This window comes from Opisthocomus hoazin, chromosome 15, assembly GCF_030867145.1.
Source record: "Opisthocomus hoazin isolate bOpiHoa1 chromosome 15, bOpiHoa1.hap1, whole genome shotgun sequence".
NCBI classification, from domain to species: Eukaryota; Metazoa; Chordata; class Aves; order Opisthocomiformes; family Opisthocomidae; genus Opisthocomus; species Opisthocomus hoazin.
The window spans coordinates 580101-593630 of record NC_134428.1 but is presented as its reverse complement, the minus strand read 5'-3'; the positions used below and the strand labels follow the sequence as shown (position 1 = coordinate 593630).

Genomic DNA, 13530 nt, shown 5'->3' with positions numbered 1-13530 from the left:
GCTAAAAATTCATTTTCTATACTTTGCTTTCAGTCATGCTACGTACTCTGTAGGAACCTAAAAAATTTGCTTAATTTAGTGCCCACGTTATACTTAATGAACTAGAGCATGTGACAGAACGGTTTTCTCCTCCTGCTTAGGGCTTGAATGTTACTGGCCTTTTCAGGGGACGGGGAGAAGTAAATTCATAGTAGTCATGTGGCAGTTACGGGAGGGAAAGATCAAGGTGATGCGTCCTGCTAGCTTTTACAGCTGTTGGTTCTGTTTATCCATTAAAAGACCTCGGCGATATCACACTTCACAGCATCTCCCAGAAGTTATTAGAAGGCATAATTGTTTGCAGAAGTTTTGAGATTCCTAATGCTGTAATGAATATTTCCTAAACCTTCACAGGAGTTTGCTGCGTCTGAAAGAGCTCGTCGTCATGCTGAGCAAGAAAGGGATGAGTTGGCTGATGAGATTGCAAACAGTGCTTCGGGAAAGTGAGTCATCAAATGTATTAATTGTGCATCTGAAGAACTTCAGGCACCAGCAGCTGCAGTTCTTGGTAGCCTGCTTGCAATTTCTGTATTGACCTGTTGTCCCGATAAAAATTCCTTCTTGTTACGAAGAGAATTGCTTACACAGTAGCTTCTCGTTACAGTTTGGAATGTCTAAAGTATCAAAAGCAAAATAGCCCGTTGCTTTGTATCAGATCTGAGCGTGTCTTGACCCAAATACTTCTTTTGTAGGTCAGCGCTGCTGGATGAGAAGCGCCGGCTGGAAGCTCGGATTGCGCAATTGGAGGAAGAGCTCGAGGAAGAGCAGAGCAACATGGAGCTTCTCAATGAGCGGTTCCGAAAGACCACGTTGCAGGTGAGTCCGTTGGTGGCAATGCTGTAGGGGCAATCTATGTTTCAGTGTGCAGATAAGTGGAGGATCTCAATAGCACCAAATGATCTTCTATCCTTCTCCTCTGAAAGGTTGACACGCTGAATTCTGAGCTAGCTGGGGAGCGGAGTGCTGCCCAGAAGAGTGAAAATGCACGGCAGCAGCTAGAAAGGCAGAACAAAGAGCTGAAAGCCAAGTTGCAGGAACTGGAGGGATCTGTGAGGTCGAAGTTCAAGGCAACAATTTCTACTCTAGAAGCCAAGATTGTGCAGCTAGAAGAACAGCTTGAGCAGGAAGCCAAGTAAGGAGAAAAAGAAAAAAAATCTGTTTGCTTGTGTTTGCCATGTCTGAAACCTCTGTGCCTTAGGTTTTTGTAGGGCTGAGATATGAGCTTCCGGCAAAGGCATTGGGGTTTCTGATCAGGAAACCTACTGTTTGGGGGACACATTTTGACAAGAGATCTGCAAAGTAACTGGGGTTGAAATTTTCAGAAACTATTTGCTCCATAACTAAAGCTGCTGAATTAACTCTGGACATTAACCAGGTGAATATGTTGACTGGTAGTCCCAGGATGCACAAGGTGATGCAGAAGTTTCTTGAGACAAGATGAAACATCGCCTTGAGACACCTGGTCTCTTTGGTTAGAGGAAGCCAGTTGAAGAGCTTAGGTGTGACAGCTTTAGTTGGTTGAGATGAATCCTGTACTCTGCAGAAGTCTTTCTGCAGTGAGCTCTTCCTGTCTATCCTTGTCATCTTGGTCCTCCAAATATATGTATTTGTTTTAAGCTAGTTCCTCCCAGAATCTGAAGGTCTTATAACAATCTTTGTTCTTTTTGTGCTTTTGGCTCTATGGGAGGAACATGTTACTGGTTAGCAATAACTCTGTAAGAAGCACCTTGATATCCCTCTTTTGAGTCTGCATACCATACCGGTATTGCTCCAGTGCTAAGGCTTCATGTTTTCAAAGCTGCATCCCAGCCAAGCACCAGCACGCTAAAACTGTTGCTGCTGTTGATGGTGGCAGGCGTGTTAGGAGAACTCAAGTATCAGTTACACCATGAGGCGAGAGCCTTTCAGAAGGAACAGATTTTGTCTTCCTGGCCTTCAAGTACTGGGACAAATGACGGCTTTTGATTATTCTAGGGAAAGAGCAGCTGCTAACAAACTGGTCCGTCGTACGGAGAAGAAATTGAAGGAAGTCTTCATGCAGGTGGAGGATGAGCGTCGACACGCAGACCAGTACAAGGAGCAGGTAGGTGGAAGGGCTTAGCTTTTGAGGCCTATTTCTCAGAAAAGGTAAATAAAACCATACTGTAAGTAAAAAGGGCTTGCTAAGAAGCATGTTAATGAAAAGATGTTGGGGAATCTATCTTGATGACTAAACCACTAGAGTAGTTCCCAGTGGTCAAAACCTCCCCATGATAGCTCTGATGTGATGGTCCGTTACGCATCCTGGTCTCCCAGACCCAGGAGCTCTGCAGTGTTTCCAGGAGCCCGGGCTGGAGTCTGCAGTGAGGCTGTGTTGGTTCATCTCCAGCTGGAGTGGTTGGGTGGACAGGACGTTGGCTAACTCCTGGTCGTGGCGTTGCAGCTGTCTAGTTTGATCCTGAGTCCCTGGGTTTATATTTCAGATGGAAAAGGCAAATGCCAGAATGAAGCAGCTCAAACGCCAGCTGGAGGAGGCTGAAGAGGAAGCCACAAGTGCAAATGCTTCCCGACGTAAACTTCAGCGTGAGCTGGACGATGCCACAGAGGCTAACGAGGGCCTGAGCCGGGAGGTCAGCACCCTGAAGAACGGGCTAAGGTAGCTGGTGCCAGTGGCGGTGGGCAGGGTTTGTCTGAGCCCTCGTGTGCCCACAGACTCTCCGCAGTGCATCCTTGGGGAGTATCCAGCTGTGGCGCTGCTGGTGTTAGGGATGTTCAGCTCAGGAAGTGTGGGCTGGATGAGTGCTCGGTGCGGTGGATTGAGAACTGGCTGAATGGCAGAGCTCAGAGGGCTGTCATCAGCGGCGCCGAGTCTGGTTGGAGGCTGGTAACTAGTGGTGTGCCTCAGGGGTCAGTACTGGGCCCAGTCTTTTTTAACTTCATCAGTGACCTGGATGAAGAGACGGAGTGTACCCTCAGCAAGTTTGCTGATGACACCAACCTGGGAGGAGTGGTAGATACACCAGCAGGCTGTGCTGCCATTCAGCGAGACCTGGACAGGCTGGAGAGCTGGGCAGAGAGGAACCTGATGAGGTTCAACAAGGGCAAGTGCAGGGTCCTGCACCTGGGGAGGAACAACCCCACGCACCAGTACAGGCTGGGGCGGACCTGCTGGAGAGCAGCTCTGTGGAGAGGGACCTGGGTGTTCTGGCAGACGACAGGTTGACCATGAGCCAGCAGCGTGCCCTGGGTGCCAAGAAGGCCAATGGGATCCTGGGGTGCATCAAGAGGAGTGTGGGCAGCAGGGCGAGGGAGGTTCTCCTTCCCCTCTACACTACCCTAGTGAGGCCCCATCTGGAGTGCTGTGTCCAGTGCTGGGCTCCCCAGTTCAAGAAAGATGAGGAGCTACTGGAGAGAGTCCAGCGGAGGGCTATGAGGATTGCGAGGGGACTGGAGCATCTCTCCTACGAGGAAAGGCTGAGGGAGCTGGGCTTGTTCAGCCTGAAGAAGAGAAGGCTGAGAGGGGACCTTAGAAATGCTGATAAATATCTGCAGGGTGGGTGTCACGAGGACGGGGCCAGACTCTTTCCAGTGGTGCCCAGTGACAGGACAAGGGGCAACGGGCACAAACTGAAGCAGAGAAAGTTCCAGCTGAACACGAGGAAGAACTTCTTCCCTCTGAGGGTGACGGAGCCCTGGCCCAGGCTGCCCAGGGAGGCTGTGGAGTCTCCTTCTCTGGAGATATTCCAGCCCCGCCTGGACGCGGTGCTGTGCAGCCTGCTCTGGGTGACCCTGCTTGGGCAGGGGGTTGGGCTGGGTGACCCACAGAGGTCTCTTCCAACCCCCACCATTCTGTGATTCTGTGATTTTTCCAGTGGCTGGTACCAATCCCTTTTTTTCCCATACCCACTCCAGTGGGAATGTCTCAGCATTTTCCTTGAGAGCAGCTCTTGGAGATCAAGGTCTCTACCGAATACAGATGGGAGACAGCAGTGGTGAGGTTGCTGCAGAACAAAACCATCTCGGGGGTAGAGAGAGGCTTATAGGAGCGGCAGGAGGGGTGCAGCGCAGCGCTGCACAAAGAGTAGTTGGTATTATTTTAGAGACCCTGCTCTGTTTAGGACTTGGTCTGTGCTCGGTGCTTGTACAGAGGCAATATTTTAGGTTGCTTGGGACTTGCAAAATTAAGATGATGGTACGCGCTAAGCAGGAATACCAGAATACCGGAATGTTTGCGCACAGCCTGTCTTCTCCTTGGTCAGAGAAGGGGTTTCAAGACCCTGTGTGTGAAATTTGCCCCATGGCTGGGGGCAAACTGTTCCCCCTTGGTTCAGTGCGGAGGTCTTCCCAGAGCAGCCACCAGCATGGGGCCGTGGGCTGTGGGTGAGCCACAACCCTTCATGGATTGTCTGGTTGCTGTTCGCAGGAGGGGGGGCACCATCACCTTCTCCTCGAGCCGATACGGGAGACGCCAGCTGCACTTCGAAGGGGCCTCGCTGGAGCTCTCGGACGAGGACGCGGAGAGCAAAGGCAGCGACGTGAACGAAGCGCAGCCGGCGCCCGCCGAGTAGAGCCCCGTCTGTACCCTGCTTCAGATATACTTACAACTGCTTTTTTCCTGTAGTAAATAAAATGGAATTGTCTCTGTTCAGTGCATCTATTTTCCAGATACTCATTGTATAGCCATTTTATAAAGCATCATGTGAAGGATGGAACTTTTTTTTTTATCAACACGGAAACTTCATTCCCAGAGGGTAGGTGGTTGGGGCAGACCCGTCGTCATGACTATGCATGCTTTGTTGTACAGACAGCATCCTTCCGTTTCTCCTGTGCTCAGGCGGCCCGTGGCTGTATCGAGTCTGGTGGATCATTGAAGACCAAACTGCACCTGTATTTTTTTTTTCTTTTCTCCTAATTGTTGTGATCAGCACACAATCAGCGAGTGAACTGTGAAAAGGCCTTGGGAAGTGTTAGAGGGAGATGTAGGGATGAACGAGTAGCGTCCATTTTTAACCTGCAATACCCTTTTGAAGTGTTCTCAGCACCTGCTTCATCAGTTAGCGTTCCTGCAGTACAGGCAAACTGAAACAGCGTCGCCGTTCCTCATCTGTACAGTACTTCTGCGTTTGTAGAGACCCGCTATCACCACGCCCGACAGATCTGTGTATATATTAAGGCTACTATAATGTGAACACCAGTGGAAAATAAACAGACAACGCAGGCAAAATTAATTTATTAATTTAGGGCCGAGTGAGTTAGCCTTCAAGCCACAGAGCAGAGCGGCTGCACGGTGCGTGGAGGCCGAGGCGGTGCGGCGGCTCCGGCGGGAGCGGCTCCGGGGCCGCGCGGGGCGGGTGCGGAGCCGGCGGTGACAGGGGTTCAGCGACGGATGTTGCCTGCCTAGGAGGTGACATGCCAGTGGATGTGAATCCTTTTTGTTGTTGTTGTGTTTTGGTTTTTTTTTTTATTTTGAACAGTATTACAGCGAGTAGTTAGCATTCTTTTTGTTTAAATAGCTGAAAAACTGACATTACAGAAAGTGCCTTAGACACTACAGTACTAAGACAAGGTTACATATATAATTTGCCTATATAACAATGATTTAATGTATTAATTTTGACTGTGCTTCATATCACGTACCTCTCTAGTCCAAGTGGTATTATTGATATTAGTGACAATGAATCAGTGTTAACCAGGAACCTTCCTCTGCCACATACTCAAAAACCGTGGATATTTCCTTTTTTGGTTAAAAGCTTTAACATCTGTCACAAAGGTTTTGTTGTGTTTGTTTGGATACTTTTAATCAAACTGGCTGTTGACCACCAGGCATCTGACTGCAAATATCTTGTTTTCTTGTATACCCATATTTCTAGACAATGATTTTTGTAAGACAATAAATTTATTCATTATAGATGTGGCCGCCTGCTCTGTTTACTTACAGGAAGAGCTATCTCCTGAGGCTGGCGTAGACCTTAATAAACAAGAATATGACTGGAAGCTGCATTTACCCTTCTTCCTCTTTTGTTTGCTCAGGGTTTTTTTTCTCTTTTGACCTAAACACAGTGTAAATGGCCTGGTCAGGGCTGAGCCTTTGTGTTGCCATTAGAGTCCAAAGTCTCCTCCTGCTGACCTGCAGGGCTGGGACCCAGGCAGAGGCCCCACGGCTGCCTTCAGCGGGGTCTGGGCTTTCTGCTGGGCGGTGGAATCTCCTGTTTTGGAGGTCCCAGTGTGCAATACCTGCTCCCCTGGCCCAAGGTAGTGATGGCGTTGGGTAAGGCCAAGGCTGTCACTGGTGCCCTGGGGCTGGTCCCTGCACAGAGAAGGTGGACCAGCGTGGGGAGCTGATAGGAGCAGGGAGATGGTGGGCTTAAAACTGGAGTGAGAGGAGAGGGGTGGGGGAGAGCAGGAAGCCCCTGCCTGGGCTCTACAGTCCAGGGCTGCTGTCAGTGGTCCCTCTGGTCCCAGCAAGCCCGGGCTGAGGGAGCCTCCAGCACCGAAGGGCTGCTGGGGACCAGAGCTGATCCCAGGCACCCGCTCCTGGAACCCAGTTCAGTCAGGGGTACCGTTACCTCAGGTGTCTCCTTCAAGGCAGTGGCTGCTGCTCCTCCTGCTGTGAGGACCATACTGGGGAGGGGGCAGGGGCTGCTGAAGGGCTTTTCCCTGCCTCTCTCATGGCTTCCATACCTCAGGGCAGGGTTTGGGCCACTACCAGGCACAAACACAGGCTGGGCAGAGAATGGGAGTGAGAGCGGCCCTGAGGAGAAAGGCTTGGGGTGCTGCTGGGTGAGAAGCTGGACACGACCCAGCCGTGTGTGCTCACAGGGCAAGGGGGGGATTCTGCCTCTCTGCCCCACGCTGGTGAGACCCCCCGGGGTACGGGGCTTGGGAATGTGAGGGCCCGGCTGATGAGGATGCGGGTGAAGCTCCAACCAGGAGGTTGCCCAGTGTGAGTCGGTCAGCCCCATGCATTACGGCTGCCTCAGCTAAGAAAAAAAAGGAGGGTAACTGTCACAGGCGATTCCCTGCGGAGGGGAACAGAGGGCCCGATCTGCTGACAGGACCCATCCCAAGGGAAGTCTGCTGCCTCCCTGGGGCCCGGGTCAGGGATGTTGCTTGGAAACTCCCTGGTCTGGTGTGGTCCTCTGACTCTTACCCCCTCTTGGTAATGCAGGTTGGCGGGGACAAGATCGCGGAGAGAAGTCCCAAGGCCATCAAAGGGGACTTCAGGGCACTGGTCAAGGGATCGGGGGCACAGGTGGTGTTTTCCTCCATCCCATCAGTGGCAGGGAACAGCACTGAAAGGGGAGGAAAGCTCACCTGGTTAACAGGTGGCTCAGGGACTGGTGCCATTGGTTGAATTTTGGCTTCTTTGATCATGGGGAGGTGCACACAGCACAGGGCCTGCTGGGGACAGACGGAGTACAGCTGTCTCAAAGGGGAAAAAGGATTCACTGAGAGGGCTTTAAACAAGGTTCCAAGGGGGATCACATCACTAGGGATGAGCCCAGGTGTGTCATGGCAGGGTCAGGGGGAGATCGACAGCCCAGCTCAAGTGCATCTACACTAATGCACGTAGCATGGGCAATAAACAGGAGGAGCTGGAAGCCATTGTACAGCAGGAGAGCTAGGCTGTCATCACAGAAATGTGGTGGGACAGCTCGCATGACTGGCATGCTGTCATGGATGGATTCAGACCCTGCTTCGGCGGGGGGGGGGGGGGGTGGGGGGGTGGACGTGGACCAGATGACCCACAGAGATCCCTTCCAACCCCCACCACTCTGTGATTCCGTGGGAGCCCTGCATCCAGCTCTGGAGCCCTCGGCACAGGACAGACCTGGAGCTGGTGGAGCGGGGCCAGAGGAGGCCCCAGCAATGATCTGAGGGCTGGAACCCCTCTGCTGGGAGGAAAGGCTGGGAGAGCTGGGGCTGTTTAGCCTGGGGAAGGGAAGGCTCCGGGGACACCTTAGAGCAGCCTGAAGGGACCTGCGAGAGAGCTGGAGAGGGTCTTGTGACAAGGGCATGGAGTGATAGGCCAAGGAGTGATGGCTTCAAGCTGCAAGAAGGGAGGGTTTGATTGAACCTGAGAAAGAAATTCTCCACTCTGTGGGTTGTGAGGCCCTGGCCCAGGCTGCCCAGAGAAGCTGTGGCTGCCTCCTCCCTGGCAGGGTTCAAGGCCAGGTTGGAGGGGGCTTGGAGCACCCCAGGCTGGTGGAAGGGATCCCTGCCCATGACATGGGGGGCTGGACCTGGATGACCTGTAAGGCCCCTTCCAACCCAGACCATCCTATGGTTCCATGAACATGCAGAAGGCCCAGGCTCTGTGCAAGAGCAGCATCCTCTTACTGGGGATTTTTTAAGGGGAGGGTGTTCCTGCTCCCCCGAGGAGGGAGCTGGTCCCAGGGTGGGGGGAGCTGTGTGACCTCCCCCTGCATGGGACTGGGGCTCTGGCGGGAGCTGGAGGCCTCCGTCGCTTTGCAGGCTCTTCCCAAAAATCAGATCTTGAGGTCCAAGACAGTCGGTGCCATGGAGGGAAGGCGCTTGCTCAGCCGCCGCTCCCCTCTCTGCGCAGAGGGAAGGAGGAGGCAACACTGCAAGGGAAAGGCAGCAAGCGCTTCGCATCAGCGCACAGCAGCATCGCTACGTGACAAAAACACGGCCACTGCCACCGGTTCTGCAAAATCCACTGATTTCACATTAAAAGACCTTTATTTTTGGAAGATGACGGTAATTTGGGTTTGGGTTTTTTTTTGAAAACCCCTTCACGATCTGTGTCACCACGGTGGTATCGTACACTGTCCTACTGCAACATGCCATATAGATTTCAAATAAATAAAGCTACAAAGCCCAAGTTATGTACAAAGATCTTCGGCAAAGATAATTATGTTTACAAACCTATGTACAATAAAACAAATGTAAACAGTCAAATGCAGCAGAGGATGCACAGGAAAGGATGACCATACAAACCCTGACGGTGAGGGGGGGGCTTCCCGCCTCCCCTCTGCTGGGGCCGATGGTTTTTTTCTCAGCACTTGTAAATAAACCAGCTTGGAGCTGCAGAGCCAAGTGAACGCGACGGCCCCAAGCGGGAATGAAGATTTCTAAACCCACAGATCAAACCCCGGCTGGGTTTGCTGGTTCTTTGTATAAAATCCACCGACTCCGAGGCACACGGACAGAGAACTCGCACAAACACGTTGCTCGAAAGACCCACGAGGTACACGCAGTCGCCCAACACTGTCGCAGAAGCGCGCAGGTGACACTGTGAGATCCAGTCCTATATTACACGGATCGGAACAGGGGTGGGGTGGTGGCGGGGTCCCAGGAGGGGGCTTTGTGGATTTGTGGCTTCCTAACGCTCTGGTGGAGTTCCCGGTGTGGCGGTGTGTGGATATTTGCCTGACGAAGGCACCGGGCGCACGCTCCAGCCGCTCGCTGCGTTGCTGCACGGGTGGGGGAGCGCCGAGGGGCCGCTTCAGCACGGCTCAGCCACGCCAGCACCCAGCAAGGCAGGCGATGTTCTCACTGACGAGTGCTGGGCACGGGACCGTCACCCCCGCGCCCCCAGCCCCTCCATCCCTCCCCCCCATAGGGCCACGCAGCTCAGCCTCCCATGCCCACTCCAACCCACGGCCACGCACTGGCCCCGCAGTGATTTATTAAGCTGTGGTAACTGAGTCATGGACCTGATTCCTGTTCAAAGAGCCGTGTCGCAGCCTCAGCCAGGGGTCTGAGGTCTGAGCCTTACCGGGAGGGCAGCAGCTGCCCGTCCTGAGCAGCAGGATGCTGGAGCAGGCAGGGAGAAACGCTGCCAAAACTAAGTTAGAGAAGAGATACGGTGAGGGGCTGAGGACCGCCAGGCCGAGCAAGACTCCTGCAGCCCGTGAAACAGAGCACTGCGGGTGGCAGCTTGAGCAGCGCGGGGTGTGGGGCCAAGGCAGAGAACATCCGCTACAGCGACAGGAGAAAACAAACTGTATTAATGTGACATGGAGGGCCATGAGCTCAGGGTCTCCTCGGGCAGCAGGGCGCAGGTCGTGTTCCAGCGGGGCAGGAATGGGCAGCAATCGGGAGCAGTTCCTCTCGTGGTGGGCTGATAAAAGCATCCGCAAGTCCGAACACGACCTCCTGCGGGCTCATACGCTCAGGGGGAGCATGCCAGGCGCCGAGGACGGTCGAGAGGCTCCCAGTCTGGGGGGACCTTGATCAAAGCCGTTTACTGCCCTGAGGAGCAAGAAGAGACAGGCCGGTAAGTGATGAGCCCCAGGAGATGGCACCGCTCAGCCCTCCCGGCCCCAGCAGCTGGAGAACAGACCCCTCTCCTCCCCTCTCACCTCACCCTGGCTGTACGATAGCTGCAAGGCCACTGTGACCACAACAGGGCTCCCATGGCTGCGCCCACCCGCAGCCAGGGACAGGCGCAGGTGGGTGCTCACCCCGCTGCCTGGAGGTGGTGGGTGCTGCCTGATGACCACCCCAGGAGGACAAGCAGCTCCTGCGCAGACCCCAGGCCCCCACGCCGGGCTCTGGGCAGCTGAGGGGCCGGGCACAGCAGCGCTGCAGGCTCGCTCCCCACGGCCAGCTCCCCTCCCCTCTTCACGGGTGCTGGTGGGCTGCGAGAGGAGAACATGGGTCTGACAGCTTTTCCATCTCTACTCCATTCTGGCTTTGGCAGATCTTCTGTGATCAGGCTCAACACACAGCATCTGCCCAGGCTCACCATCTGCTGATCATCACCACCACCACAGCCTTGACAACCAGAAGCGATGGCATCCCCATATCAGGACAGCACGTCCACCCCCACTGTTGTCCCGGAACCAGCACCCTGCCCTCACAGTCGGGTTTGTAATAACAAAGGCGAGGGAGAACTCCCCCGGCCCTGCAAGGTCCCTACCTCGACGTCTGCTGGCTCTCAAGTGCTGCCTCTGCAGCCCTTCACCAGTTTTGTCCGAACCACCGGCACCCCAGAAGATGCCATTGAGATACCTCCTGGCAGAGCTACATCTGGGAGAGGGGACACCTGAGGAGACAGCCTCTGCTGCCCAGAGCTGCGAGCTGCAGTGAGTAGAAGCAAGAAGGAAGAGAAGCCGAGGGCTCTCCTGACGAGCTCGAAGCCAAGCCAGGAGCCGGCAGCTCCGGGGTCTCAGGCTGCGCCTACTCCGCGGAGCACATCCCACTCGCTACCGTCACTGCCCACGGGACCGAGATGCCACCAGCCCACGCGCGGTGGCTCACGACTGCATCCCCGGGCAGAGCAGCGCGGTTTCCGCACTCCTGTTCCTGTGCTGCGCACATTCACCGGTGACCTTGCAGCTCCTGCGTCAGGGATGAAAAAACCCCGCCAGCAACCCCAGAGGCTGCTGTCGTTGCACTGGGCAGTCGCAAGCTCCTTCCATGAAGAGCTAAAATCCCGACAGTCGCTAGCAAGAACAGATTCCCATGGTAATGCAGCTCGCTGCCGCAGGGAGTCAGGCTGTTTCCTTTCCCCATAGAATCTCAGAATGGTGGGGGTTGGAAGGGACCTCTGTGGGTCACCCAGCCCAACCCCCTTCCCAAGCAGGGTCACCCAGAGCAGGCTGCACAGCACCGCGTCCAGGCGGGGCTGGAATATCTCCAGAGAAGGAGACTCCACAGCCTCCCTGGGCAGCCTGGGCCAGGCCTCCGTCACCCTCAGAGGGAAGAAGTTCTTCCTCGTGTTCAGCTGGAACTTCCTCAGCTTCGGTTTGTGCCCATTGCCCCTTGTCCTGTCGCTGGGCACCACTGGAAAGAGTCTGGCCCCGTCCTCGTGACACCCACCCTGCAGATATTTATCAGCATTTCTAAGGTCCCCTCTCAGCCTTCTCTTCTTCAGGCTGAACAAGCCCAGCTCCCTCAGCCTTTCCTCGTAGGAGAGATGCTCCAGTCCCCTCACCATCCTCGTAGCCCTGCGCTGGACTCTCTCCAGTAGCTCTTCATCTTTCTTGAACTGGGGAGCCCAGCACTGGACACAGCACTCCAGATGGGGCCTCACCAGGGCAGAGTAGAGGGGAAGGAGAACTTCCCTCGTCCTGCTGCCCACACTCCTCTTGATGCACCCCAGGATCCCATTGGCCTTCTTGGCAGCCAGGGCACACTGCTGGCTCATGGTCAACCTGTCATCCACCAGGACACCCAGGTCCCTCTCCACAGAGCTGCTCTCCAGCAGGTCCGCCCCAGCCTGTACTGGTGTGTGGGGTTGTTCCTCCCCAGGTGCAGGACCCTGCACTTGCCCTTGTTGAACCTCATCAGGTTCCTCTCTGCCCAGCTCTCCAGCCTGTCCAGGTCACGCTGAATGGCAGCACAGCCTTCCGGTGTGTCTATCACACCTCCCAGTTTGGTGTCATCAGCAAACTTGCTGAGGGTACACTCAGTCTCTTCATACAGGTCTTTGATGAAGAAGTTGAACAAGGCTGGGCCCAGTACTGACCCCTGGGGGACACCACTAGTTACTGGCCTCCAACTAGACTCAGCACCACTGATGACAACCCGCTGAGCTCTGCCATTCAGCCACTTCTCAATCCACCGCACCGAGCACTTCTCCAGTCCACACTTCCTGAGCTTCCCTAGAAGGATGTTATGGGAAACCGTGTCGAAAGCCTCGCTGTTAAACACCCACACTAGCACAGCCTGGCTCAGAGCAGGGAGAAACCACCTTTCCCACCTCCTCCCCATTGAGGTGGAAACTTCAGCTCCCATTCGAGCATTGCCTTGATACAGGGAGGTGCCTCCCTGGCTGCACGCAGTAAAAAGCTGCTGGAAGAAGCTCAGGGGCAGACGTATCTCACTGTCTACATTTGGATGACGGGCCATGAAGCCAACCTGATCCTGACACGACTCTGCAAATTAGTTAACAGCTCAGAAGCACCTCTGACAAGTAGGACGGGGGGGGGAAAAAAAAAACAAACAACAACAAAAAAAAAACCGACCCAAACTGGATTAAAACGTGGTACTTTGCTCCCTTCTGAAAGGATCAGAGAAAAGTGGCATTCCACGTCAGCAGCCTGGGTGTGCTCAGGTCTGATGAGCTGCGTTCAAGCCCAGCTCTACAGCTCTGTCACGTTTCCTGCACTAAACTCCGGGCTGCTCTTTCACAGAATGGTTTGGGTTGGAAGGGACCTTCAGAGGCCATCTAGCCCAACCCCCTGCAGTAAGTAGGTGCCCAGCGACAGGACAAGGGGCAACGGGCACAAACTGAAGCAGAGGAAGCTCCAGCTGAACACGAGGAAGAACTTCTTCACTCTGAGGGTGACGGAGCCCTGGCCCAGGCTGCCCAGGGAGGCTGTGGAGTCTCCTTCTCTGGAGATATTCCAGACCCGCCTGGATGCGGTGCTGTGCAGCCTGCTCTGGGTGACCCTGCTTGGGCAGGGGGTTGGGCTGGAGACCCACAGAGGTCCCTTGCAACCCCTACCATTCTGTGATTCTCTGAAATTAAAATACATTAAACAGAGGAACTGTGAAAAATAACAAATAAAGTATGCTGGATGACTCCTGGCTAACCTC

At 54.4% G+C, this 13530-nt stretch overlaps 1 protein-coding gene across 1 annotated transcript in view; it reads left to right on the top strand.

Moving 5' to 3' along the window:
* The window catches only part of LOC142363299 (uncharacterized), a 42919-nt gene extending 38333 nt beyond the window's left edge, over nt 1-4586 (top strand). The window contains exons 19-24 of the mRNA XM_075436811.1: nt 394-482; nt 732-855; nt 963-1171; nt 2014-2122; nt 2502-2674; nt 4442-4586. Coding sequence (XP_075292926.1) covers nt 394-482; nt 732-855; nt 963-1171; nt 2014-2122; nt 2502-2674; nt 4442-4586 — 849 coding nt within the window. The remainder of the gene's footprint in view (nt 1-393; nt 483-731; nt 856-962; nt 1172-2013; nt 2123-2501; nt 2675-4441) is intronic.
* The last annotated feature ends 8944 nt before the right edge of the window (nt 4587-13530 follow it).